Source organism: Athene noctua, chromosome 1 (assembly GCF_965140245.1).
Source record: "Athene noctua chromosome 1, bAthNoc1.hap1.1, whole genome shotgun sequence".
Lineage (NCBI taxonomy): Eukaryota > Metazoa > Chordata > Aves > Strigiformes > Strigidae > Athene > Athene noctua.
The window spans coordinates 62,298,624-62,323,974 of record NC_134037.1 but is presented as its reverse complement, the minus strand read 5'-3'; the positions used below and the strand labels follow the sequence as shown (position 1 = coordinate 62,323,974).

The 25,351-nt window shown below is 39.3% G+C and overlaps 1 protein-coding gene across 2 annotated transcripts in view; it reads right to left on the bottom strand.

Moving 5' to 3' along the window:
• LAMA2 (laminin subunit alpha 2) overlaps positions 1-25,351 on the bottom strand; it is a 383,623-nt gene that overhangs the window by 289,790 nt on the left and 68,482 nt on the right. For both annotated transcript variants that reach the window (XM_074896288.1, XM_074896289.1), the window contains exon 2: positions 288-458. In XM_074896288.1, the coding sequence (XP_074752389.1) occupies positions 288-458 (171 nt within the window). The remainder of the gene's footprint in view (positions 1-287; positions 459-25,351) is intronic.

Sequence of the window (25,351 nt, the reverse complement as noted above, 5' to 3'; positions counted from 1 at the left end):
AGTATATATCAAGAGAATTCCACAACAGCTGTAGATACTTATTCTTCCTAAAGCTGAATTTAGGTGATCCATTTGAAGTATGTGAATTATAAAGTTCAGTTTGAGGAATATACATAACAGATACAGATTTTGAAATACCAGTGGAAGAGATGAGTAACCTAATTTTAAAAGAAAGAGACAGAAATTTCATAGTAATTGGACCAGTGACCTAAGTTTTGTTTGCTGAGTATCTATAATGTTTCAAAAAAAGTCTTTTTAAAGGAACAAAAAGAAAGCAGCACACATACGGTGTGGAACCCTGCTCCTTTGATCACAAATACGGCATTGAGGGTTCCTTGCAGGCTGTCCAGGTACATGTTCAACAAGTTTGCAGTACATTTCCCGACCCTCTTCTCCACAGGTAGCATTGGTTGTGATGAGAGCGTTGGTAGCCAGGTTCAGCACCGCAGGAAATAAGCCTGCAAACAAAATAAAATAAAATCATAAACAAAAGCAACAGAAGCAATATTTATCAGGGCAATCATAAATGAACACAACACCTGTTATGGCATTAAAGCAAAAGGCTTAGTTTTCAATAACTATGGAAGCAATGAAGTACAGAAAAGTGCCAGAAACTTTAGTTTTGAATCCTGAATTTAGACATCAGAATAAAGCCATTATACTGATGGTTTCCTCCTCATTCCCTTCTAAAATTCAAATTGTTACCCTCTGGTTATATCTTGAACAACAGCAGGACTCAAAAGGATAAAGTAAAGCATGGAAAGCATCATAAAAAATTTTTTTTCATACTCAAACCTTGTGTTTCTACTCAGCTGGACACTGAAACATTGTGTGGAAATTGCCTATGAAAACTCTCCATTACTCTTCTTTTCTGCTTACACCTCCATGGGAAAGCCTTTCCTTCACAGACTGCATCACCTGCATTCCACTGTACTACTGTTCTGCTTAGGACCTCATAGCCACCCTTGTCATCAGAGGAGCTGAGTAATACATGCAGCAACATGAATAGCATCGAACATTTGTGGTTTCCCTTTCCTCAAGAAGAGGATAATATATACAACGTTATATCTTTTATGGCAGTACTGTTGTTATTTTTTTCAGATGCACATGCTGAGTGATGTATTATAATTCTCACTCAGCACAGCACTTAAGCACATGTCTGAGTGCTTTGCTGAACTGAGTTCTATGTAGCAGTAAGATATAAAGATTATAAACCCTATGAAGAGCAATCATTAAAGTGGGTTACTCCCCTTCCCACTAAATACTGATCAAAACCTTTGAGCTGTGATGAAATTGAGCCACGGAGATAAAGTGATATACGTTGAATGTATGCATTAGCAACCGGCATTAAATCAATCAGTTTTGAATCCTCAAATGCATAATTTGCCATAGTTGCAGAGAAGCTAAAACAACGACAAAAAAATCCGAGGCATGGATTGGGACCATCTTCAGATTTATTTGATGACAATTACACTGACCCCAAGCCCACTCTTCTGCATTTCATTGAGCTTCTAACTCTATTGTATTATTATAACCTTAAAATAAGGCTTTAATCAAAATCGACTCTGCAATTATCGTACAGTGATAAAGCTCCCTTTATAATGACTTTCCTTTTCCTCCTCCACAGATGGACAACACTATTCAACTGACTCCTTTCAGTCCTTTGACTCCAGTCTCCTGCTTGTCTCTGCAATTAACCTGTATGCCATTTAATTACCAGGCTTGGGCGGTCATGGTACAGCTGTCCTCTGACACTGCGAGTTAGTGACTCTCACACGCACTTTAAAACCATGTTAAACATACTGCTTGAACAAGGCAGCCCATTCTGTCCAATTTGTATAGTCAATCAGTAGTTGAGATCTTATTGATCTTGTGCTTCTTCTGTATAGATTACAGATCATTTTCATCTCATTTTAAAATCTAGACAGTTGTTCTTGTATTTTTATTCAATGCATTCAGTGATACTTGCTGCCTTCTACATTGCGGGCACATGGTAGAAATCCATGTAAGAGTTAGCAGAGTAGATAAATTAATAGCCGTGGAACTTCCTATGTTGACTTACAGCCTCATTATTCTCTTTTTAGGCTGTGCAAAGTTAATAGTGTAAAAGCCAGTAATCATTTAGTCGTAACACAGAGTCTGACATTTGGGTTGGAGTTAAGTATTTTATTCTCTCAAAAGTGAACCTCGTAAAAAGGACAGAATGATCCTACATGCAAGGAATTGCAGTACATGGCATCAGGAGAATAAATCCTTCAAAAACAGTGGAACAGCTAAAAAAGAGCAGCCAAAAAGCCTCCAGATTCACACAGCTATAAAAATATTATATATGTCTATACAGAAATCATACCATTGGTCTAAGTTTTAATTCAAATTATAAATGTAAGAGGCTTAAGTAAATGAAGAGTACTTAAGGAACTCATCAATTAGAACGCAGTTTCACTCTCAGGTGACCTCTTTTATGTACAGCGCAGCTTAGGGCAAAACTACCACACAGCCTCAACCATAATCAGGACAAACACAGGAAAGCACGGAAACCAGTACTGGGTGTTTCACTGCAAAGCCCATGTCAAGACCCAGTGCCTCAGGGAGAAGTGCATCACACTGCATTCCCTGCAGGCTCACAGCAGTGAATCTGACAGAGAGCAAGAGATGCACAAAGTGCTCCTACACTGCACCCAGCACTTCACGTTTGGTATTGATTAATTCCTCAGCCCTGGAGGGGCTTTAACAAGTACAAAAAATTACATTTAACAATTATATATGTGAGCTTTTTTTGAATAATATTTGTCTGCTAGGAGCAGGGCATTGGACTCAATGATCCTTATGGGTCCCTTGCAAGTGAAATATTCTGTGATTCCTTGATAATGCTTTGTATAGTCTAAAGTAAGGTTTTGCTTTTAAAGAACATTTGATGTGCAAGCCTGATGGAATGGAGGAAGCAATACTATTCACATTGCTTTCTAGCGATTAATATATAGATGACTTTCACAACATAGGCATGACATTCTAGCATTACAGAAGATAAAGCATTTTCTTGAATACTTTAGTTAGGCCTTTTGAATATGAAATAAAAATGTGAATGTCCATGATGCTAGTATATACTGTTTACCCTTTCTAAGTTTCCCATACCATAAATACCCAGGAAAAGGGCAAGAGAGCTCAAGACACCATTGTTCTTTTTAGAGAATTTTGCCTTATTTTTCATGATAGTCATACAGAAGAAATATTTAAAAACTGATGTACTAGTTTTGTTGCATCTTAAAATTCAATTTCTCACTAAATTATAAAGTTTATTTAGTTATCAATCCCACCTTGAATTCTATGGGCATCCTGCTATGAAATACTTCCAAAAACACGTTCTGACATAATTACAGACAGCTCTTCTTTCTTTATTGCCAAATACCTTTAGTAATCATTTGTTCCAGTGCAAAGACTGGGTAAAATGCCTCTGAGTCAGAAACACATTATCTCTGTTTTGTGTAGCTCAAGTGCAAGCAGAGAAATTCTACTCTCTTCAACTGCCAGCTACATCAATCTTTTCCCTCCTTTGTGTCACTGGCAAAAAAACAGATTAGCATTCATTTCTACCTGTAAAAAATAGAAAAATTCTAGCAATTGCATGGAGAAAATAGGCAGAAAAGATTGGCTTGTAATTGGGCAGTGGTTTTAGCAGCTTGGGTTCAATTTCTAGTTTTCAACAGACTTCTGTTGCATGAAAAGAAAAACAGTCTCAGCTTCTCACCTATGAAATGGGCATGGTCATCTTTCTGCTTTCCACTTTGGTTTTTAAGCATAGGACATATTCCATAGAGCCTTTAGAGCATGGAAGCCCAACAGACTGTTTAGTATTTACAGGTGATTAAACTATGAAAGGAAAATACCACAGAAACTAATCAAATTCTTTAAAGTGGTGTACCATGCAAGAGTAATCAAGAAAGCTGCTCAACCCTCTACAGAATTAGTGATGATAAGTTTAGCACATATTGTCAACAGAAACAGCTTTAGAAAAAAAATGGTAAAAATGAAAAGCAGCAAATCAGCAGGAATAGCTGAGTTTTGCCTATAAACTGTGATGTACTCAAGTTTTACACTGCCGGGGTTCTAGGTAAGTAGTGTGTGGTACCAAAGTACTAACTACATTAGCTTTTAAAATTATTCCTGGATCAAAGCAGAGCTCAGTATCTATCTTAAAGACAAGAATAGTGGGTGCTTGGGATAAGTGGGTTTTTTTACAGAGGCCTCACAAGTCATCCCTTATCAATACTAAAGTTTTTTGTAGACATTGGCAAGCATATATAGGTGTAAGAGATTCACTGGATTCAACATATTCAGATTAACAAACAGATTTTGAAAAGATTCCACAAAGACCATTAAAGGAACAAAGCTATCATGACATATGAGACAACAACAACAAATAAAGGAAAATGGGAAATAACACTGGAAAACCACAGTGATCTTTGCTGAATCTTGTTTGCCGAATCTTGTTTTGTTCAACAGTTACCTAACTTAAAAACAAGATAAAAACTTTATTGATGATAGAAATTATTCAGGATAATAATGCATGGCAGTTTGCACAGGCAGGGCGAGTGGACAGGGCACAGTCCATCTCCTGGGTCTGGAACTTATCTGAGCTAGTTTCATCTTATCGTCCTCCACAAGTAGACTGAACCACGGTCTCCACTTGCATCAGAACCACCACCAGAAAGAACATGGTGACACAGACAGAGCTGCCACACAAACATGCAGCAGTCCAGGTCCCAGGCTGCCGGGAGTGTCTGAGCCTGTCAATCCTGTCAGAGGGCAGCAGTGACAGCTCCTGTCTGCACTGTGATCAACTGGATGACCGGCTCAGCCTGGTGGCAGAACTCAAAGAGGTTGATAGATTAAAAAGTATTAGGGAGTGTGAAAGGGAAATTGATTGGTGGAGTAGCACCTTAGCACCCCTGAAGAAACAGGAGTAAATGGAGGCTCCAAAAGAGGCAGGCAATCCCTCACCCTCTTGCTACCAGGCAGAAGGAGGGGACCTAAGGGATGGGGGAGGCTGGAAACAGGTCCCTGCCAAGGGAGGCAGGAAAATCCCCTCCCAACCTCCCTTACCTTCCATGGTGCACCTTCACAACAGATATGGGGCCCTGGAACTTGTGAATGAAGTAGAGAAGGATGAAGAAAATGAGTCAAACAAGGATGAAGACCAAGGTCTACCAAGGCCAGGCCACTCTAGATAAGGTATTAAAACCAGTTCTAAAAAGAACCCCAGAAGAGTCATTGTAGTGGGTGACTCTATTCTGAGGGGTGTCAAACACCCCATATGGAGACCAGACCTGCTTCATAGCGACGTCTGCTGCATCCCTGGGGCCTGGGTGAAGGATCTCACGGCAGGAATCCCTGCTCTAGTGACACTCAAGGACTACTATCCTCTCCTGGTTTTTCAGGTAGGTAGCGATGATATTACCAGAAGTCCTAAATCAATGAAGAGAGATTTCAGGGCATTGAGGAAACTGGTTAAGGGATCAGGGGCACAAATTGTGTTCTCCTCCATTCCTTATTGTTGCGGGGATGAATGAAGAATAATACTGGAGAACTCAACAGATGAACTTGTGGCTCCAAGATTGGTGTTACCGTCAGGGTAGCAATCATGGTTAATATACAGGATGCCAGTCCTTTTGGCATCAGATGGGATGTACCTGTTCCAGAGGGGTAAAATGACATTGGGGCAGGAGTTAGCTGGGGTCACTGACAGAGATTTAAACTAGATTTGAAGGGGGAAGTGGGAAAAACATCAGTCCATCTGAAGTGCATCTATACCAATGCACACAGCATGGGTAACAAACAGGAGGAGCTTGAAGCCATGATGAAACAGGAAAATTATGATGTAGTGGTTATCACAGAAACATGGTGGGATGTCTCCCATGACTGGAGTGTGCCAATTGATGGCTACAAGCTCTTTAGGAGGGACAGACAAGGAAGGAGAGGCAGTGGGGTGGCGCTGTATGTTAGGGACTGTTATGATTGCTTTGAGTACAAGTGTAGTAAAGACAGGGTGGAGTGTCTTTGCGTTAGAATCAGGGGGAAGGCCAACAGGGCAGATATTGTAGTAGGAGACTACTATAGGCCACCCAACCAGGACAGAGAGGTGGATGAAATATTCTATAGGCATTTAGGAGAAATCTCATGATCACTTGCTTTTGTTCTTGTGGGAGACTTTAACTTCCCAGACATCTGCTGGAAATACAACACAGCAGAGCAGGACCAATCCCGGAGATTCCTGGAATGTGTGGGAGACAACTTCCTGACACAGCTGGTGAGTGAACCGACCAGAGAAGGTGCCCTGCTGGACCTCCTCTTTGTGAACAGAGAAGGACTGGTGGATGATGTGGCGGTTGGAGGCCAACTAGGGCACAGCGATCATGAAATAATAGAGTTCTCTATTCTTAGAGAGGCCAGGAGAGGGGGCAGCAGAACTGACATCCTGGACTTCCAAAGAGCTGATTTTGTCTTGTTTAGACACCTGCTTGACAGGATCCCTTGGGAGATGATCCTGAAGCATATAGAGGTCCAGGAAGGATGGGCACTCCTCAAGAAGGAAGTCTTAATGGCTCAGGAGCAGGCGGTCCTCAGGTGCTGTAAGAGAAGCCGGCACCAGAGAAGGCTACCCTGGCTGAACAGGGAGCTTTGGCTGCAACTCAGGGAGAAAAGGAAAGTTTACAGCCTTTGGAAGAAGGGGCTGGCCACTCACAGTGATTACAAAGAGGCTGTGAGGCTATGCAGGGCAGAAATCAGGAGGTCTAAAGCCCAGTTAGAAAATAATCTGGCTTCAGTAGACAAAGACAAGAAGAAATGTTTCTTTAAGTATGTCAACAGCAAAAGAAAGACCAGAGAGAGCCTCCACCCCCTGCTAGATGCAGGAGGAAACATGGTAATGAGCAATGAGGAAAAGGCTGAGGTGCTTAATGCCTTCTTTGCCTCAGTCTTTAATAATGAGACTAGCTGTATTTAGGGAATCCACCCTCCTCAGCCAGAAAACAGAGACTGGGAGAACAACCCCCCAGCATTCCAGGAGGAGACCGTCAGTGACCTACTGCATCACATAGACACACACAAGTCTATGGGACTGGATGGGATACACCCGAGGGTGCTGAAGGAGCTGGCTGGGGTGCTCTCCAAGCTGATTTCCATCATTTACCAGCAGTCCTGGCTGACTGGGGAGGTTCCGACAGACTGGAAATTGGCCAATGTGATGGCCATATATAAGGGTCAGAAGGACGATCCAGGAAATTACAGGCCTGTCAGCTTGACTTCGGTGCCTGGGAAGCTGGTGGAGCAGCTCATCCAGAGTGCCATCATACAACACATGTGGGACAACCAGTCGATCAGGCCCAGTCAGCCTGAGTTTATGAAAGGCAGGTCCTGCCTGACAAACTTGATCCCTTTCTATGACAGGGCGACCTGCTTAGTGGATGAGGGAAAGGCTGTGGATGTTGTTTACCTTGACTTTAGTAAGGCCTTTGACACCGTTTCCCACAGCATTCTCCTGGCAAAACTGGCTGCTCGTGGCTTGGATGGGCACACGCTTTGATGGGTAAAAAAATGGCTGGATGGCTGGGCCCAAAGAGTTGTGGTGAACGGAGTTAAATCCAGTTGGTGGCCGGTCACGAGTGGTGTCCCCCAGGGCTCGGTTTTGGGGCCACTCCTGTTTAACATCTTTATCGATGATCTAGACGAGGGGATCGAGTGCACCCTCAGTCAGTTTGCAGATGACACCAAGTTAGGTGGCAGTGTTGATCTGCTCGAGGGCAGGGAGGCTCTGCAGAGAGACCTGGACAGGCTGGAGCCATGGGCTGAGGCCAACTGGAGGAGTTTCAATAAGGGCAAATGCCGGGGGCTGCCCTTGGGCCACAACAACCCCCAGCAGCGCTACAGGCTTGGGGAGGAGTGGCTGGAGAGCTGCCAGTCAGAGAGGGACCTGGGGGTGTTGATTGACAGCCGGCTGAACAGGAGCCAGCAGTGTGCCCAGGGGGCCAAGAAGGCCAATGGCATCCTGGCTTGTGTCAGCAATAGCGTGGCCAGCAGGGACAGGGAAGGGATCTTACCCCTGTACTCGGCACTGGTGAGGCCGCACCTCGATTCCTGTGTTCAGTTTTGGGCCTCTCACTACAAAAAGGACATTGAATGACTCGAGCGTGTCCAGAGAAGGGCAACGGAGCTGGTGCAGGGTCTGGAGCACAGGTCGTACGGGGAGCGGCTGAGGGAACTGGGGGTGTTTAGTCTGGAGAAGAGGAGGCTGAGGGGAGACCTCATCGCCCTCTACAGCTACCTGAAAGGAGGCTGCAGAGAGCTGGGGATGAGCCTCTTTAATGAAGTAACAAGCGACAGGACAAGAGGGAATGGCCTCAAGTTGTGCCAGGGAAGGTTTAGATATTAGATAAATATTTAGATATTTGGATATTAGGAAGCATTTCTTTCCAGAAGGGGTTGTGAGGTGTTGGAATGGGCTGCCCAGGGAGGTGGTGGGGTCCTCATCCCTGGAGGTGTTTAAGAGTAGAATTGATATAGTGCTCAGGAATATGGTGTAGTTGAGAATTGTCAGTGTTAGGTTAAAGGTTGGACTAGGTGATCTTCAAGGTCTTTTCCAACCTAGATGATTCTGTGATAATCAAAATAAGGACAGATCACAAAGAGTGGTAGAAAAATTTCACAGATAGGTGTGTCTAGGCAATAAAATAGCAGATGAAATTGAGGAATGGAAATTAATACACAGGGGGAAAATATGATAGGCTCTGCACTAGCTGTTATCACCCCTGAAAGGATTATTATGGATATTTCAGTGAAAATATTAGCTCAAGGAATAGAAACAAAACGTCATTACATTATTGCTTAAATCCATTCATAATAACAACTCAAATACTGATATTTCTTGTCTCTCATCTTCAAAAGGACATGGTAGAACTAAAAAAGATAAATCGTGACAAGATCACAGCTATAGATCAACTTCTGAATGTGGACATTAATAGGCTGTGAGTCTTCTTCTAGAAAAAAACTGATTGGAAGACCTATAAAATGATGTAACTGTATATAAAATTATAAATGGGTTTAGTAAGTGAACACTTGGAAGTTAACATGCTCAATTTAGTTACCTTTCTACCACAGACTGGGGGTGCTGAGTCAACTTATCATTCAGAAGTTTTCTTCACTAATTGGGAATTTTTGTCTGTTTATAAATGGAACTGCTTTTCAGTATGACAGAAATTAAATTCTAGAATACATTAATAAATTCTACAATAAAATGTTTTTATTCCAAAAGCAGGCATGGATTAAAACCAAATTATATTAATACATACAACAAGGGTTCATCTGGGGCTGTTAAACATGAAGGGCCTTGTGTTCAATCATCAGTTTAGAATATCCCTAAATCACTGGCTGTTGCACAGTTTTATCCAGTGAGGCATCACTGTATTCTTTCTCTTCTTTCACATTTTTCCTCACTGTTGCCTCTAACACATACCTGCAGTTGTTTCTTACTAAGGCTGGTAGCACATATAGACCAACATCAAGGTTCACCCAAAATGGAATAGAAAACATAACCTTAATTTTGCATGGTGTTGGTAATGAAACTGTAATATTCTTGCCAATATTCACTTTTTCCACCAGCCATTGTCTTCTCTACTACTTCCCATCATCACCCTGCATCCATAGAGGTATCATTAATGGCTCCTTATTCTACAGATCCTGAGATCATTCTCAGATTCGTGATTTCCTTGCAGTTTTCTGCAAAGCAGTATCACCTAATTAATTTTATTATGCTTTCCTAGTCTCACTGCATAAAGGAAAAGAACAGTCCAGTTTCACGTGTTTTCTTTTATGTATTTCTCACATTTTCTCACTAACCTCCAGCTCATATAAGCTCAATGAGTATCAGTGGAATAAGACCCACCAATCTGATGCCTGGCACCCTGCCCTATTTTGTCATGCCCTATTACCTACTTCTCTCAAACTGACAGATTTTTCCACATGCTTTATTGCAATAGTTGAGATCAGCAGAAGCACATGAGCTACACAAGTAGCAGGTACAAGACATTTTCATAAAGCCTGTCAGCTGTTGAATTCAATCTCATTCTCACTCTCACTCTCCTCCCAAATAGAGCTATTTGATTGACCTTCAGAGCACACTGCAAGACCCAGCTGATTTCCCTAGCTGAGAGAGGATGGAGGGATTCTAGTGGGAAATCAAAGATATTAACTATATCTCCAGCTCCCAAATGGTGATTACAGGTTCATTATGAAGTGAGGATAGTCACTGGGGTAACCTACTTCTAAAATATGTCAAGGAGCAGCTATGGCAAAGGAAGGGTACTGAAAATAGATATGAATGTAAACAAAATAATTACCTTGTACATTAGTCTTCCTACTATTTACCTGTTCTGACACTTAAGTTTTTCTTTCCTTCCCCTCACATAACCTATGGAGAATTGCAAATACTGTTTCGATCACATCAGTATCCTACATCTACAGAGGAACTGGTGGGATACATCTCACAAGAAGGACGCTCCAGCATTACAAAGCAAGCAAGAATCACAAGCGAAGACCCAAGACCAAGATTATAACCTCTGTTAAGCTTCAGCTATTGCATGGAGGAAGCAGCAGCTACCTTGAGTGGGAAACAAGAAACCACCAATTAGTGACAGGAAATGGAAGACAGCAGCAGAGATCTTTGCATAGAAATGAAGGAAGAAACTGTCTGAGTGGAGGAGGCTGGGAAAGAGAAAAAAAATGGATGGAAAAAGACCACTGCAAAGATACTGATAGAAGACTGTAACCTTTCTTCTTGACAGATAATGGTTGGCACACAAAGTTTTCCATTCAGTATTTTTTAATGCCTAGACTGTGATTACAGTGATAAGATCAGCACTTCATTTTACTGAAAGTTAACATAAACAATAACGGTCCCTGTACATATAAGTAAAATGTAAATTTAACAAAAAATAGTTGTTTTTTAATAGTATTTTTTTATACTTCCAAGATAGAAGACAAACTTTGGTTTACCAACTCTGGGATTTCTTTGTGTCTTATTAAAGCATTAGAACTGAGAAAATGTTTTCCTCCTTCAAAGAAAGCTCTGTTAAGACCTGCATATTCCTCTTCTCTCTTCTAAACAGACCAATATTTGGCACTGTGTATTTCCTTCAATCTTCTCAAAATATCCCTAGTCTCTTCAAAGAAGCAAATAAAACAGCCTGCCTAAATATGTCTAACTTTTCAAGCCAATCTTCCTAGTCTATAGAGCACTTTGAAATGTTCGTGCAGTCAAGCAGAGCTGTTTGCCACTGAATTTGTACTAAAAAGACAAAAGAGAATATGTCAATTTCAGATGTTCTAAGAAGTGTCACTGGAAAAAAAGAGAGACTTGTCTGCTGCAGCATGGAGCTATGCTAGGCTGTGGGAACACAGTGGGGAGAAAAAACTGGGACAAAACAAAACAAAATGTTGCAGCACAGAATAGCTTCCAGCTGTGCACCGCAGGGAATAACTTAATGCACTCTATCCACAATGTAGATGAAGAGTTTTATACAACTAGAAAATAAGCCCAATTTGAAGAAATAGCTGTCCAGACACAACAGAGCTCGCAGACTGAAAAAAACCTGACACTAAGCCCATTTGTCCAGAGGAAAACAAAATTGGAAAACAAGTATTTCAGTTCCTGTTTATGTCAGTTGCCCTAAACCACGGTGCATTGTAATAGTACCGTTCAGTAGTCATCCTTTTTTCCTTCCAAAGGAAGTGGAAATGTAGTTTTTGATGCTTGGTGGTAGAGGTGGCTTGCTTTTACTTTCAGGGAAGTTTCTCTCTTTATACTGAGTAATGTTACATCCATGCTTCTGCATATTCAACACAAAAAACATAGTATAAAACCCTAACCTGAAGAAGCTTGATAGCAAGGTAACTATAATCCTTACAAAGTAACAGACGCATTTGAAAAAGGGTATATTGATTATCTAGTAATATTACCTTGCCTCTCCACAGCTTACAACATTCAAAATCTGTAACGACTTCACCGATTTTATAATCAGTTTTACAGACTGGGAGACTGAGTGAAAAAACTGCTATTGGCTCACCCTGATATTATATTGTATAAAATATATATGCATTCTCCTAGCTTTGTAATGAATTTCCTTTTTCCTAGAGCTGTCACAGAATGTTGTTTTGCAAAGCAGAACAGGAAAAATATAGGTGAAGATGAAATCCTGTCTCCTTGACATTCATGGCAGAACTCCCACTGAATCAAAATTCCAAAGCACAAAGATTTAATGGACACCTCATTTTCAAAGGTATTTATATGCCCAGTCTGAGTCAGGCACCGACTGATTTTCAAATATATATCTGTACTCTGGCACAAATTTTAAAGTGCAAAATCCTAGTTGTACAAATACGTATCTGTAGAAAGAGTGCACTATGCATGAAGAAGCAAGCAACACCCTTCAGTTATTTTCTTGTAGTTATTAGCCACATGGCCCTCATTAAAACCTTTGCAAAGCAGTATTATGGTCATGGTCAGCCAAGCAGGCTTAACAACAAAAAGGAGAAGGACCTCTGAGAGTCAACAATGATCTACTGCAAAAAGGAATTCTCTCAGTCATGTATCTTCTGTTCTTAGATAGTACACATCAATTTACAACTTTCCCAAATTGCATGATATAGCTAAAAATGTCCATTTTTGTTCAGCTCCCACGTCTGAATGCCAGTGTCTCCACGCTCAGAAGACGCTGTAGATTTGGTTCCCCCCACTCATGCATTTCCCTCAGTTGTGAAGAGAGGGTGAGAGAGACCTGTATGATTTGTCTACCCCAGTTCTGTCCCACTGAAGGAGGGGAAAAAAAAGGATTATGACACTGAATAAAAATTAAAAAAAAAAAAAAAATTCTCAAAAGTAGAATAGAGCCTGGGAACACTATAGCCTCCAGATGCAACTTACTACTGACTTTGGTCTTGACAAAACTGTTTTTTAAATTAAAAAAAAAACCTGCTATACTTTGTCTTGGACACTAAAGAATATGAAGCACATTACTTTTTTTGCAATAACTTCAAAATGAATGTCCATTGAAACCACCCAGAACTGGACACAGATTCCAGGTGGGCTCTCATCACTGCTGAGCACACCCCTCAACCTGCTGGTAACACTAACTAATGCAGCCCGTTTGCCTTTTTTGCCATACTACTGACTCATGCTCAACTTGTTGCCCACCAGGACACCCAGGTCCTTCTACAAAGCTTCTGCAAGCTGCTTTGCAGCCACTTGGCCCCAGCCTGTACCAGTGCATGAGGATGTTCCTCCCCAGGTTTGCGGAACTCTTCACTTCCTTTTGTTAAACTTCATGAGGTTCTTGTTACTCCATTTATCCAGCTTTCCAAGGTTCTTTTGGATGGCAGCATGGTGCTCTGGCATATCAGCCACTCTGTGCAACTCCGTATTGCCTGCAAACTTGTCAAGGGTGCATTCTTCCCCATCATACAGGTTATTAACAAAGAAGTTATACAATACTGGCGCCAGTATTGACCCCTGGGGTACATCACTAGTGACCTGCCTCCAGATGGATTTTGTGCCACTGATCATAATCATCTAGGCCTATCCATTCAGTTTTGAATCTCCCTTGCTGTCCACTTATCTAACCTGTATTTCATCAGCTTTTCTATGAGGATTTTATGGAAACAGCATCAAAAGTGTTAATAAAGCTAAGATAAATAACATTCACTCTTCTCCCCTCATCCACCAAACCAGCCACCTCATTGTGGAAGGCTCTCAGGATGACTAAGTACAATTTCCCCTCCATAAATCCATGCAGTCTTAAAATCAACATTTTAGTTACACGCACCATTTACATTTACCATTTTACATGCATGTGTTACTTAAACCCAAGCTACATAACACTGTATGAAAATGAGAACTAAGTTTCTCTCCTTGGGTAATACTATAAGGCCTTACATCATTGATCTTTTCAGTTTCAGTGCATGTAAAGCACAATTAGCAAGATAAAGGCCTTCCCTGATTACAGTATTTAGGCAGAATGCAAAGCATATTTTTCAAAACTCAGACTCCCAACTTTCCATTGAACAGGTTATCTCTATTTCATTCATACAGTCAGTATTCAGAGGCACCGATTAGCTGAATAACTGAAAAATATTGGGAAAAAAATGTTTAATAAACTGCAAAATTCAGTTGTACATTTGTGTAGTAATATAGATTAGTGTTTCCTATGCATTCAGCCAAGAAACTCTTCAGTTACATAGAAGACCATGAAAGAACATTTTGAAACTGTGTCAATTTTACTGTATCCTTTTGTTCTGTTACACTGAAATAGCTGTTGTGTGTTAAATACATTTGTTCACCACAGACTGCTACAAAAGGCTACTAAATACATATAAGTGCTGTAATAGCATATTTATACATTTGTAAATTATATATGATACACAGATACACAAATATAATAGTGCATCTGTATTTATAGTCACAGTAGTATACGAGAGACTAAAATTCTTCCTGTTACCTGAAGGTAATAGAATATGTGCATGATTTCAGTATCTTTTTAATATGTATCTTATGAGAAAGAATATTTAAATAATATTTAATAATATTTATTTCCTCCATGAGAAAAACAGCCCAATAACTTCTCTCCCTTACATATATTTTGTCCCCAAACTTGAACTGTGACTGAATAGGAAGATCAAATGAGGTCTGAACAGATGGCTGTCAGCAAACCAGTAACAACGTACCATGGTTTAGAATTAGAGACAAAATGTGCAACCTGGTATACAGTTTCTGCTTGTGACTGCCAAAGACATCTGGCTTAGAATATAAGCCAGCTTGAACATCCCTACACATATTTACTTTATCATTCATGAAAATTAAATTATATCAGTATCTCTTAATACTTCTCTGTAAAGCTGTGCCTATCTGTATTAGTGGAAACCCTCCTTTTCTTCTTTATAAAAGTGGACTCGGAGCTGTCACAGATGTCACATCTTTACATTCCATTAAAATCAGTCAGAACTGCATACAGATGAATCCCTGCATGTTGCTTTAAAAATGCATGAGATGACACATCAAGGAAAGGAATCCTTCAGGTCCTCCAATAGGATTTTAACGAGCTTCAGTGGTACTACTGTCACTAGTATGACATTTATTTGCATGATTAAAGGTTTTAGCAATGGACTCAGCTGGAGAACAAACGGTTTGTTTTTCAGAAATCTGAAGCAAATACACATCTCTTGGGTTTTCCTTTGGCTGGCCTCACTGTTCTGAAAGTCAGGAAATGCAAAAAAAAAAAAAAAAAAGTTTTCAGGTCCCCCACATTTGTGTATAGCAACAGCTTTTTATGCAGATTTATCTGATTAACAGAAGTTGCTCTCAGTCACTCTAGGTGACAGACCGCTCAGTTCATGGAGTCCTTAACTTCTATACTTTTTAATTCTACATGAACTGTCCACTGAAGCACACAGTTCCACATTATACAATGAGACTTTTAGCAGTAGAATTGACAAGACATAGCTGATTAGCATCCATACAAAAATTATATTGGGAATGTAAGGTCACTGTAGACTTACCAAGTTGGTAACATTTACGGGCATACCGGTAAGCACTGTGATAACTGGATGTAATATTTAAAACGAAATCTAACTTTAGTGTTACCTCAATCATTTACTGGCCTGGGAAAGAGGAAGGGAAGGAGTGGCACAAAAAATCAGAGCTAGATGGATTAGAAGAGTGACAGGTTTAACTGCCTGTAACTATAAATCCACACCCAACAGAGCTGCCTGATAAAGACACCTATTAATGCTTTCCAGGTAACAGTGATACACTTGATTACCCATCCCATGGAGTCTAGTTACTAAGAGATGTAGAATTGAAGTGAATGATTTCTTGATCACTGAAAAATTGGAAGAAAGGAGGAATTCAGCATAGGTACTAAGACCTAAAATAGGTGGGAAATGTAATTTTGCAGATAGGCAGCAATGAAATGCAGCACTCCTTTTATGCAGAATTGGGGTATTTTGATACATGAGATGGGGCAGGAAGAGCTTCTTTTAAGAATAAAGACAACAAGGGAACAGACAGAGCCTTTGTCATGAGAGAAGGGGTAAAAACAGGAAGTTCCTGCAAGGAAGGAAAAAGACAGAGACTCTTTTCTAAGAGAATAGGATAAAAGAACATTCAGCAGATATATCACATTTAGAGGTTTGGTGAACCCTAAATGCAGAGGAAAGGGAACACCAGTCTTGGCAGCCCTTCTGCTTTTGAAATCCACAACACCCAATGCAGAGAAGCAGGAAGGTGAGGAGAGCACAAGCCAAGCCACGTGTACGGGGGGTTGACATCTGGAGATGCACTGTATCCGTCGCATCAGTGCACAGGGTAAGAAAAGCATTAGGTGAAGTAGTAGCAGTAGAACACAGAAGGATCCCAGGGGCTAAAACCAGAATAGAAATAAGCTCATTTAGCAACAAGAGGCAAAAAGTCGGGTAACAAAGAACCCCCCTAAGAAACAACTCAAAGACTGTTCCCAGAGTAAGGAAAGATGAGGGAAAAGTTTTACACAATAAATTTGGGTGGGAACACATAAGCTCTAGTTACTGAGAATGCAAAGACTGTAATCTTCTCCTTACACCCAGGAAAAACAAAGTCTCCTTCTATGAAGGATGACAGAAGCCATTCTTCCAATGTCAAAAAAACAAAATTGCAAGGTAGACCTAGTATAATTTCCACAGGGACAGTGGGATAGACTGAGAATTATTTTTTGTGGAAAAAGCTTCCAACTGTGCAATGGCCATTGTAGAATCAGCAACAAACAAAAAGCCTGGAGCCACATCTCTCCACTTCAAAGTTTTCATTTTAAAATTTTGTTTGTATATTCTACTAGAGAAAGAAACCCATCCTCATTCAGTTATTTCTCTAACTAGTTTCCTCAAAACTGTCATTCTGAAAGTAGGATGCAGAGTTATATCTACAAACACATCTCAGCTTTTGCTATGAACAAATACAGTGTGTCCTCTCCTTAAATCCCCATGCCTAATTCTAAGAAAACTTCTTTAGCATTCCTGTCATAAATTCCCAGACTGAAATTCCTAAGAAAGTTGGTAACCAGTGTCAAGTCTCTTCCTTCTTCTAGGATAACCTAATAATACAAATACTCGCTTTGAACCTTCATGCAATCCAACACTAAACATAACTACTACTTAGCCTTTGCTTTCTTTGAGGTGTTACACAAAGGAGTTGAAGGAAGATTCTGCAAAGCATATACAAATTAATTCCCTGATCTGGAAGATTCATGTTTGAAAATATTTTCAATATGGAACCTTTTTCATAATTATATGAGTACTAGAAGGTGTTGTTAAAGGGGATAACTAATAATGTAAGTATATACTTATTTTAATCGACACTTAAATATGAGTTTCCCATGTTTGTATTAAACAGGGAACCTGTTAAAAGTTGGGTATAAAGTAGCCATTTTAACGTAGTCTGTCTTACCTTTGTAAACTTCAAACACCGATCCTTAAATCTGCCTAGTATCCTTTTCATATAACTATGACTATTTTAGGGCTGCACACAATTCCATGTAGTGTTAACTAGCATGGAATATAACTGATTTTCTACTCCATATACATCAACAAGTAATTTGGCATCTTTGCAAGGCATTCAGCTGTTCCTAGACTAGGACCAAGGCAAAGGCACTTGGAATTTACTACAGGTCTCAGGCAGCTATCGGCACACCAGCAGAGACCATCGGGACTTCATATCACAGTAGGGAGCAGCACCATATTTTCTACCCTATAAATCTTACAGCCCTGCCTAAAAGTGTCCTTATTTATGAAGTTTTATCCATTTGTTGAAGAAAATTAAAGTTCATATGCCAGACAATTATTAAATTCATAAGACAGTGGAGATGAGTTTAATATCCTGTAACAGGAAATTACCTTTCATTAGAAACAGAGAAGCTATCCAGTTATGGGAAAGATAACAGAAATACACATTTCAATTAATTCTTCATAATATAGAAGAACCCCTTGGGTCATCTTCAGCCAACTACCCAACTCAAATTAGAACTACTCACAAATATTCCCCACAGATTTCTGCTCACCTGCATGCCCACCTGTCATATATCCAATATTCGAATCACAAAGGGCACATGGGTGGTAGACAGGTTTTCTGTGCTAGTAGTTTCCCTCTGTAAAATGGTATCGCTGGGCTTTATCCTTTCTTAAATAATGGTTCAATTGTACTGTCAATGCAGCTGAGATCAAAGAAAAGTATCCCTGCTGTCATGTAACAGAATTTCATTTTCTGTTGATTTTTGCGGGGTGCTCATACTTGATCCATCTTGCTCCAGGGCTTGACTAAAACATGTAGTTTACTAAAATTTTATCATTTTAAGTTTTCTACTTTCTGTCCTTTTAGTCTATCAGTGTTTTAACACTTCTTCCCCATTTTAATTGGATACTACTGACTGTTTTTATTACAGAGTTGATCCCAGCCAAGCAGGAGAGAGAAAGCAAGCAACCTTTTACTGTGCCACATGGGATTATAATCTCTATATACAGACCAGATTTGAGTTCTTATGCTCTCATCTGAAAAAAACCTAACAGAGTAAACTGAAGGATAAGTAGTGCAACTCCCACAGAGTGACAAAACTCCCAAGACAGTCCTACAAGAACCTGAACCTCTCATTTCAGGGAGACTTGGTATTAAAAAGCCAATTAAGAGCATGACTCCCATCTCCTCAGGCACCCCTATGAGCTTTTATTTAGAACACTTAAATGTTTGGCACTAATCTTGTTCTCATCTGTCTCCTGTTTACCCTATCCAGTTTTGCATTCAAGCATCCGAGTCAGCCACTTCCTGTCATGTCATACAAGCAGAAGTTCACTTGTCCATGCACAAGGTGATCACATGCCATTATGCCAGTATATCGACTCTGCTTTTTCAGGTGTGGGGGAAAGGAGTGCTAAATATCCATTAAAATATTTGCTTTTAATTGCAGGAGAAGTAATGCACGTTGCAATCATTCCATGAAACATTATTTGACATCACTTTCAAAAGACTGTAACTTTCACACTGCCCTGGATAATACACTCTCTACTTCCTCGAACTTGCTCAGTTGGTGGTTTTGTGAATGTTTCTACCTTTGTATGGCCAGGTAGGACTGTGGAGACAAGTAGTCCTGCAGGATGAAACCCCTCCTGAATGGAGACAGTATTGTATTATCACTGGCATTATCAACTTCAAGGAGAAATCTGGATACTACAGGCAGCAAGCAGGTATGTTCAACACAGACTGGTTTATGCAAAAACTGCCATCATGGAGGTTACAGATACATGCTGTTCATCTCTCTGACTTGGATATCTCCCAATCTCCTAAACTCACTACACCCAAAACAATCCTGTAGTAACTCCCAGAGTTAAACTAAAGAGGCATTTGCTGTTTAGGGCAATTATTCTCAGATAAAAGATGCCTTGCTTGTTAGACAAAGGCACAGTAAGCTTGCTCATAGCACTTCTATCTACATTCTCCTTTGAGTACACAAGGAAGGGCATTGAAGTTCACATGTTATACACACACGTTCATGATACTTATTGCGTACAATACAAACCCTCACAATTCATCTTAAATGTTCTGATTTTAGATGATTGTTAAACTCATGAGACTATGGATAAGGTAACATCTAAAACGGTCTTATTGAAGAAGTCATCAACCATAAAACAAATTCGTAGCAGTATGTTTTGAAAATTTTAACACAAGGATTATAATCTGTCCCTGACTGCACGTACATCCTATTCAGTGCACGTGAGGCTGAGGTCCTGGTCACAGAAGCCCCCTTCCTCACTCCTCGCAGCTGCCATTGCTACTGGGGAAGTAGTCAAGGGCAGCTTCTTGTGATAGAACTGCTCTGCAACAAAATGGGAAGTAAAACTGGAACTGATTGTTTTAAGAACAATTTCATCTGCCACCTATTCTCAAGAGCCATTTCCATAAGCTTCTGTTCAGTTCTTACCAGACTATATACCAACATGAGAATTCTTTTCAGCATTGAAATTTCACTCTTTTCTATTTTTAATGTTACAAATAACTACGCTCTCAGTCTTCTTGGTTCGAAAAACTGACACATCCGAATGACCAGAATGCACAAGACACTGAAATAACACAGGCATAAAAGTATAAAATGAAATATCCATTTACCAAATCCCTTACATATAGGAAGAGAAAGGAAAGTTTTCTAAGTGGAACAATTTATGAAAACAGGAATATGCAATTATGAAAAGTTATATATATATATATATATATACAAACCAGAAATCTTTAAGATAAACCTCTGAATTGCCAGTGCCTAGAGAAAGAGGCTTTGAGGGTAGGGAATCTGAGGGGTGTTCCTGCAAGTTAAAAATATCCATTGGTTTTAAGTGGAGAAACTGACATCTACATTATGTAGATAACACAAGGTACTGGCAACATAATGAAAAAACTTTACATACATTTTTCTTACACAATTTCCATGTTACTATTTTTTTCATTTCCAATTTTACTATAAGCCTGCTTTTAAGAGCATAACATTTTTTTTTTTCCATTAGAGCATCGTACTTGTAAACAAAACCAAAACCCATTAATTTCTTTCATATGGCGTTCCATAAAGAATGGGATTTGCTTCCCTCAGTTTCTGTCACTTTTGTGGGGTTTAAGTTAAAAGAAATGGAAATAGCTTCTAAAAAATCCTCTGCCACAAAGTATACACATATGAATCAATCACATGAATGTCTGGGAGGCAAAATATCAAAGTTCTGCTTCCAACTCTACCACTGGGTTTATTGCAAGACCCACATTAAACCTCTTTTTCTACATCTGTAAAATGGTGATAATACCTGCCCTGCTTTATAAAAAATATGGAAATTATGTTGGACAAAAAAAAAGTCTAGAGGTAAAAAAAATTAAATATATTTACATATGTACCATCTCCCTGATGTGACAATATCTAAACGCATCTCTTAGTACTTCTAATAAATAGAGAAAAAAATGTACCTTTTCTTCACACAGGAGATATAGGGAGGTCAAAGGGCATTTTTTGTTCTGGAAACAGTACGTATCTGGCTAGAGGAGAGCAAGTACACATATACATATACATGTAGGTAAATGAGGGTAGACCACCCCAAGACACCTCTTGTGAAGCATTCTTTTAAGCCTAATGATTGAAATGACAAGGTAGTTAATTTTCTTTCTAAGTACAGGAAATCCTCTCTCTGTGTCCCCAGCATTATCACTGGAAAAAGATAATACTGATTCTAATTCCCTTTGTAAAAGAACTTTTGAGATCTACAGATTGAGTTATTAGGTATTTTACAATTCCCTTTGTGGAGAAATTCCCACACTACCAGTTAATGTTTAACAGACACTGAGATATCATGGTGCTGAGGGCAGAAAAAATGACTAGAAATTTTCACTAAAAAACTGTGCTAAATTAAGGCAGCAAGAAATCCAATAGGAGGCTCTTGCATAGTTCTGCAATCTTTCACACCTCTCTTCTGTTAAGTACCAGGGACATAATGTCTCTTTTCACCACCCAGCACAGAACCAAGTTAAATCTACATACACAGTATATTTTGATATAACTTATGCTCTGTGTGTGCTGAGGAGAGCATCAGCTACTAACAACAGTCAATCAAATAAACTTAGTAACACCAAGTGTCAGGTAACAGAAGCAAAGTAATGACAGACTAACAGAACACAATGCTGATGACTCCAAGTTTACTCACCACAGTTCAGCAGCAATACTGTGTATCAGATATTTATTTAATTATACATTCTAATCTAAATCAATTAAGAATGTGTAAATGCTGGTGTCCATTCCTAAACATCTCTTACATGACAGAGAAACAGTGATCTCTGTGAGGAGCTACCTTAAAATATCTAAACACCTTTGTGTAAGTTGCTTTAATCACGAGTACCACATGGAATTCAAATTGTGTATATATGGGCATACAGTTGCTCCAGGAACCCAAAGAACACGCAATTGAAACAGAATTCAGCTAAAACAGAAATGTGGAGAAAAGAATGTATTTTGACAATTTTTCATTTTGATACAGTCTCATGAAGGGAATGTTTAAGTTGAAAGGATGGGTCAAAATTTAGGTGCTATGTCTTAACTGGGCCTTGTTTAAAATTGGTAAAATTCCAAGGCAGGTCTGAATTCTTTGCATCTTGATGTCAAAAAATCTTCTGCTGCCAGACACCAGAAGTCAGATTTAAGTCAGACAAAGTCAGAGACTTTGTTTCTTCATTTGATCAGAACTGCCCAGTCTAACTCATTCTTGCTACAGGTTACTTCTGCAAGAAGGTTCCTCTGCTTCTGCAATACACACACTGAGGGCAAAATTAGTCAACCTTTTTGTAATGGCCTTGGCTAGTCATCACTGCTTTGCTGACTTCCCAGTCTTTATTTATACTATTATATGGCTCTGTATATTTTGCTGACATAAGAATTTGTGCAGCTGAGGTAAAAAAATCCTGGGATGTTATCTGACTAAAGAAGTAATTTCTTCCTACTAATGAGGTAATTTTTTTTTTGTGAAGTGGTAAATGCCACCACCTTCTGCTTAAAGACATTCTCTGATGCTGCTTTATTTCATGTATATGGGCATGTAAAGATTAAAAATAAAATCCAAAACAATGCCAAAGATATTAGATAATGAGTTAGAGAAAGGCACTGAAAAACAACTGCGATGTAAATGGTTTCAGAACCTACAGAGAAGTCCCTCAGAATGAAATTCAGAGAAGCCAAGTGAGAATTTCAAGCCTCAATACATAATTAGAATACTATGTTGTATTCATTTATAGAAAACAACACAGTATTTGTATTATAAATTATATTAAAAAATATAGTTAATACTTATATAGGCAATATAGTTATGGTTACAACGACAGGAATTAATGTATATAGTCGCATAAAATATAGTTAATTATAAATTATAGTGTTAATTTGAAAACAGGGTTGTTAATAACAGCACAAACCAGTGTATCTAGTAAACACTGCAGATTCAAACCCAGCCTAAGAAGACAGTTTATTAGCATCGGTGGTATTTATTTGAATCAAATGTGAAATCCTTACAGTCTGAATGATGTGAAAGACAGACATTTGCATTAAAGCTGTAAGAGTTGGATCCTTTCTTGAATAAGAAAAAGAAGCCCTTAGCACAAAACACCAGGAAAGCAAGTGTTTAAGGTAAATAAGCAGTTGTAAAGACACTAAATCGCAAGAACATAGGGGGAGTGGCCACAGATTTCACCTCAAAATGCTCAAATTGGAGACCAAGAAAAACTGATCTTAATGAGAAGTATAACACTGGAACAGGTTTCTTGAGAGGCTGGAAAATCTCTGTCTGAAGCTGGTTTTAAGACTTGGCTAGACAAAGTCACAGCTAAGACACTAATATTCTAATAATATTCTATTCTAATTAATTATGTGTACGTCATATTATGGCTTTGATTCTCAGAAGGTTTCATTCCAATGATCCCTTCCCACCAGTATTTCTATGATTTACAACTGGGAGAGAAAACAGAAAAATACAGGATACAAAGAGAAAGTATTCAGAAAGGCTTAGATTTTTTTTAAAAAAAACAACCCACCACACAACAAAAACCCCTTCCAGATTCACCTGCATTTTTTTACCTTATGGCTTATTTTTAATAGCATGGTTTTTGTAAACATGACATAAACCAAATGTTTGATTGCATGAGGAACTGTCATTTCACACCTTTTTCATCCAGATCATACATTTGGAATGACAATCCTCCTTTTTTTCTTTTGTGAAATCGCCAAGATATCTCCTAAGCAGATGTTGTTCTGTTGCCATTAGAAAGGATACAGAATAACATGGCAAACTCTTCGGTTTCTTCTCAGAACAGTTCAAGATTCAGCTTGAGTAATTACTTACTGAACTGAAGTTGCAGTAATTATTCAAAATATCTTGTTTCAAATAATGTATTTCCTTGTTTTATTCCACAGTTTCCAAGACTCTCCCTCATTATACAGCTATATCCACCACGAACAAAATGTTTGGCTTTTATGTCAAGATTAGTTATGTTCTACTTAAATGAGGAAAAGCAAAGTAGCAGCCTTCTTTCTTAGTGATCTTTTATTTTGCATGCTTCATGTTTCTACTCAAGTTAGCACATAGTTTCCCAGCTGCCTTAAATCAATCTTGAGCATGTCCTGCTACTGAAAACACCAGATTCCCCTTCTGCCCGCATCCACACATTTTTACCATATTTTTGTCAACTGTAGAAATCATTTGGCTGCACAGTAAACTGGAATTACACATGCACCTGAGGAAAAAATGAGTATCTAATAAGGACAGTGACCTAACTCACCATATGACCACATAATCTGTAATAATCACACAAAAGAGATGGGGACAAACTCTTGTGGGAAAGCCAGGGGAAGGGGTAGGTTCTCCATTTTTGTAACTGCACACTGTTACAGGCCAAGTTGGGCCAACTGTGGAGCCACACGTGGTTTTGCCCTCTATTTATTTATTTATATAGTTGTGAATATATACAGTCACAGACCCACTATTGGTCACTTATCAAATTTCTGCTAAAGAATGCAATCACCGGATAAACAATCCCAAACAAACAAGCCCAAAACTTGAAAAACTACTCAATTAATTTTGGCTATCCTCAGACTCAGTTCCACCAGGACAACAATTCAACTGCCTGTCCACAGGCTGATTCAGCACTGGCCCACTCTCATCTATGCTTACACACAGTCTTTTCAGAAACTCGTCTGTGCCAGAAGCCTTACAGTTTACAGATGACCACTTCTGGCAGCAGGAATAGCATGTCATTTACCTCAGGTGGGTGATTGACACTACCACCTAAGTAATGTAGGCTTGCACTCTTCCCTCTTCCTTGCTCTGACTATGGCCCTGCGAATTTAATCTAAAAAAAAATTACAGAGACCAGCCTTAAAATTAAGATGCAATTTAAGTCTGACAAAGAGTTGCTAGTTCCAAATAGAGTGAGTGTACTCTCTACAGATTGTCTGTAACCCCTCTACCCAAATACCTCTGTCTCCAGCTTCCCCAGTTCTCTGGTGATCTTGACAATATCCAACCACATAAATAGGAATTCAGTTGAAACTGGAGCTCTAAAAGCTGCAGAACATATCTTGATGCTTAGTGAGACTTTTTGCTTGCTCGAAGGCAGTAAAATGCTTTAAGAGACTGAATGGTGAACTGGACATAGCAGAAAAGAACTTCTGCTCATTTACATATAGAATAGCTACCAGATAAAGACTAATCATATAAAAGCTGGTTA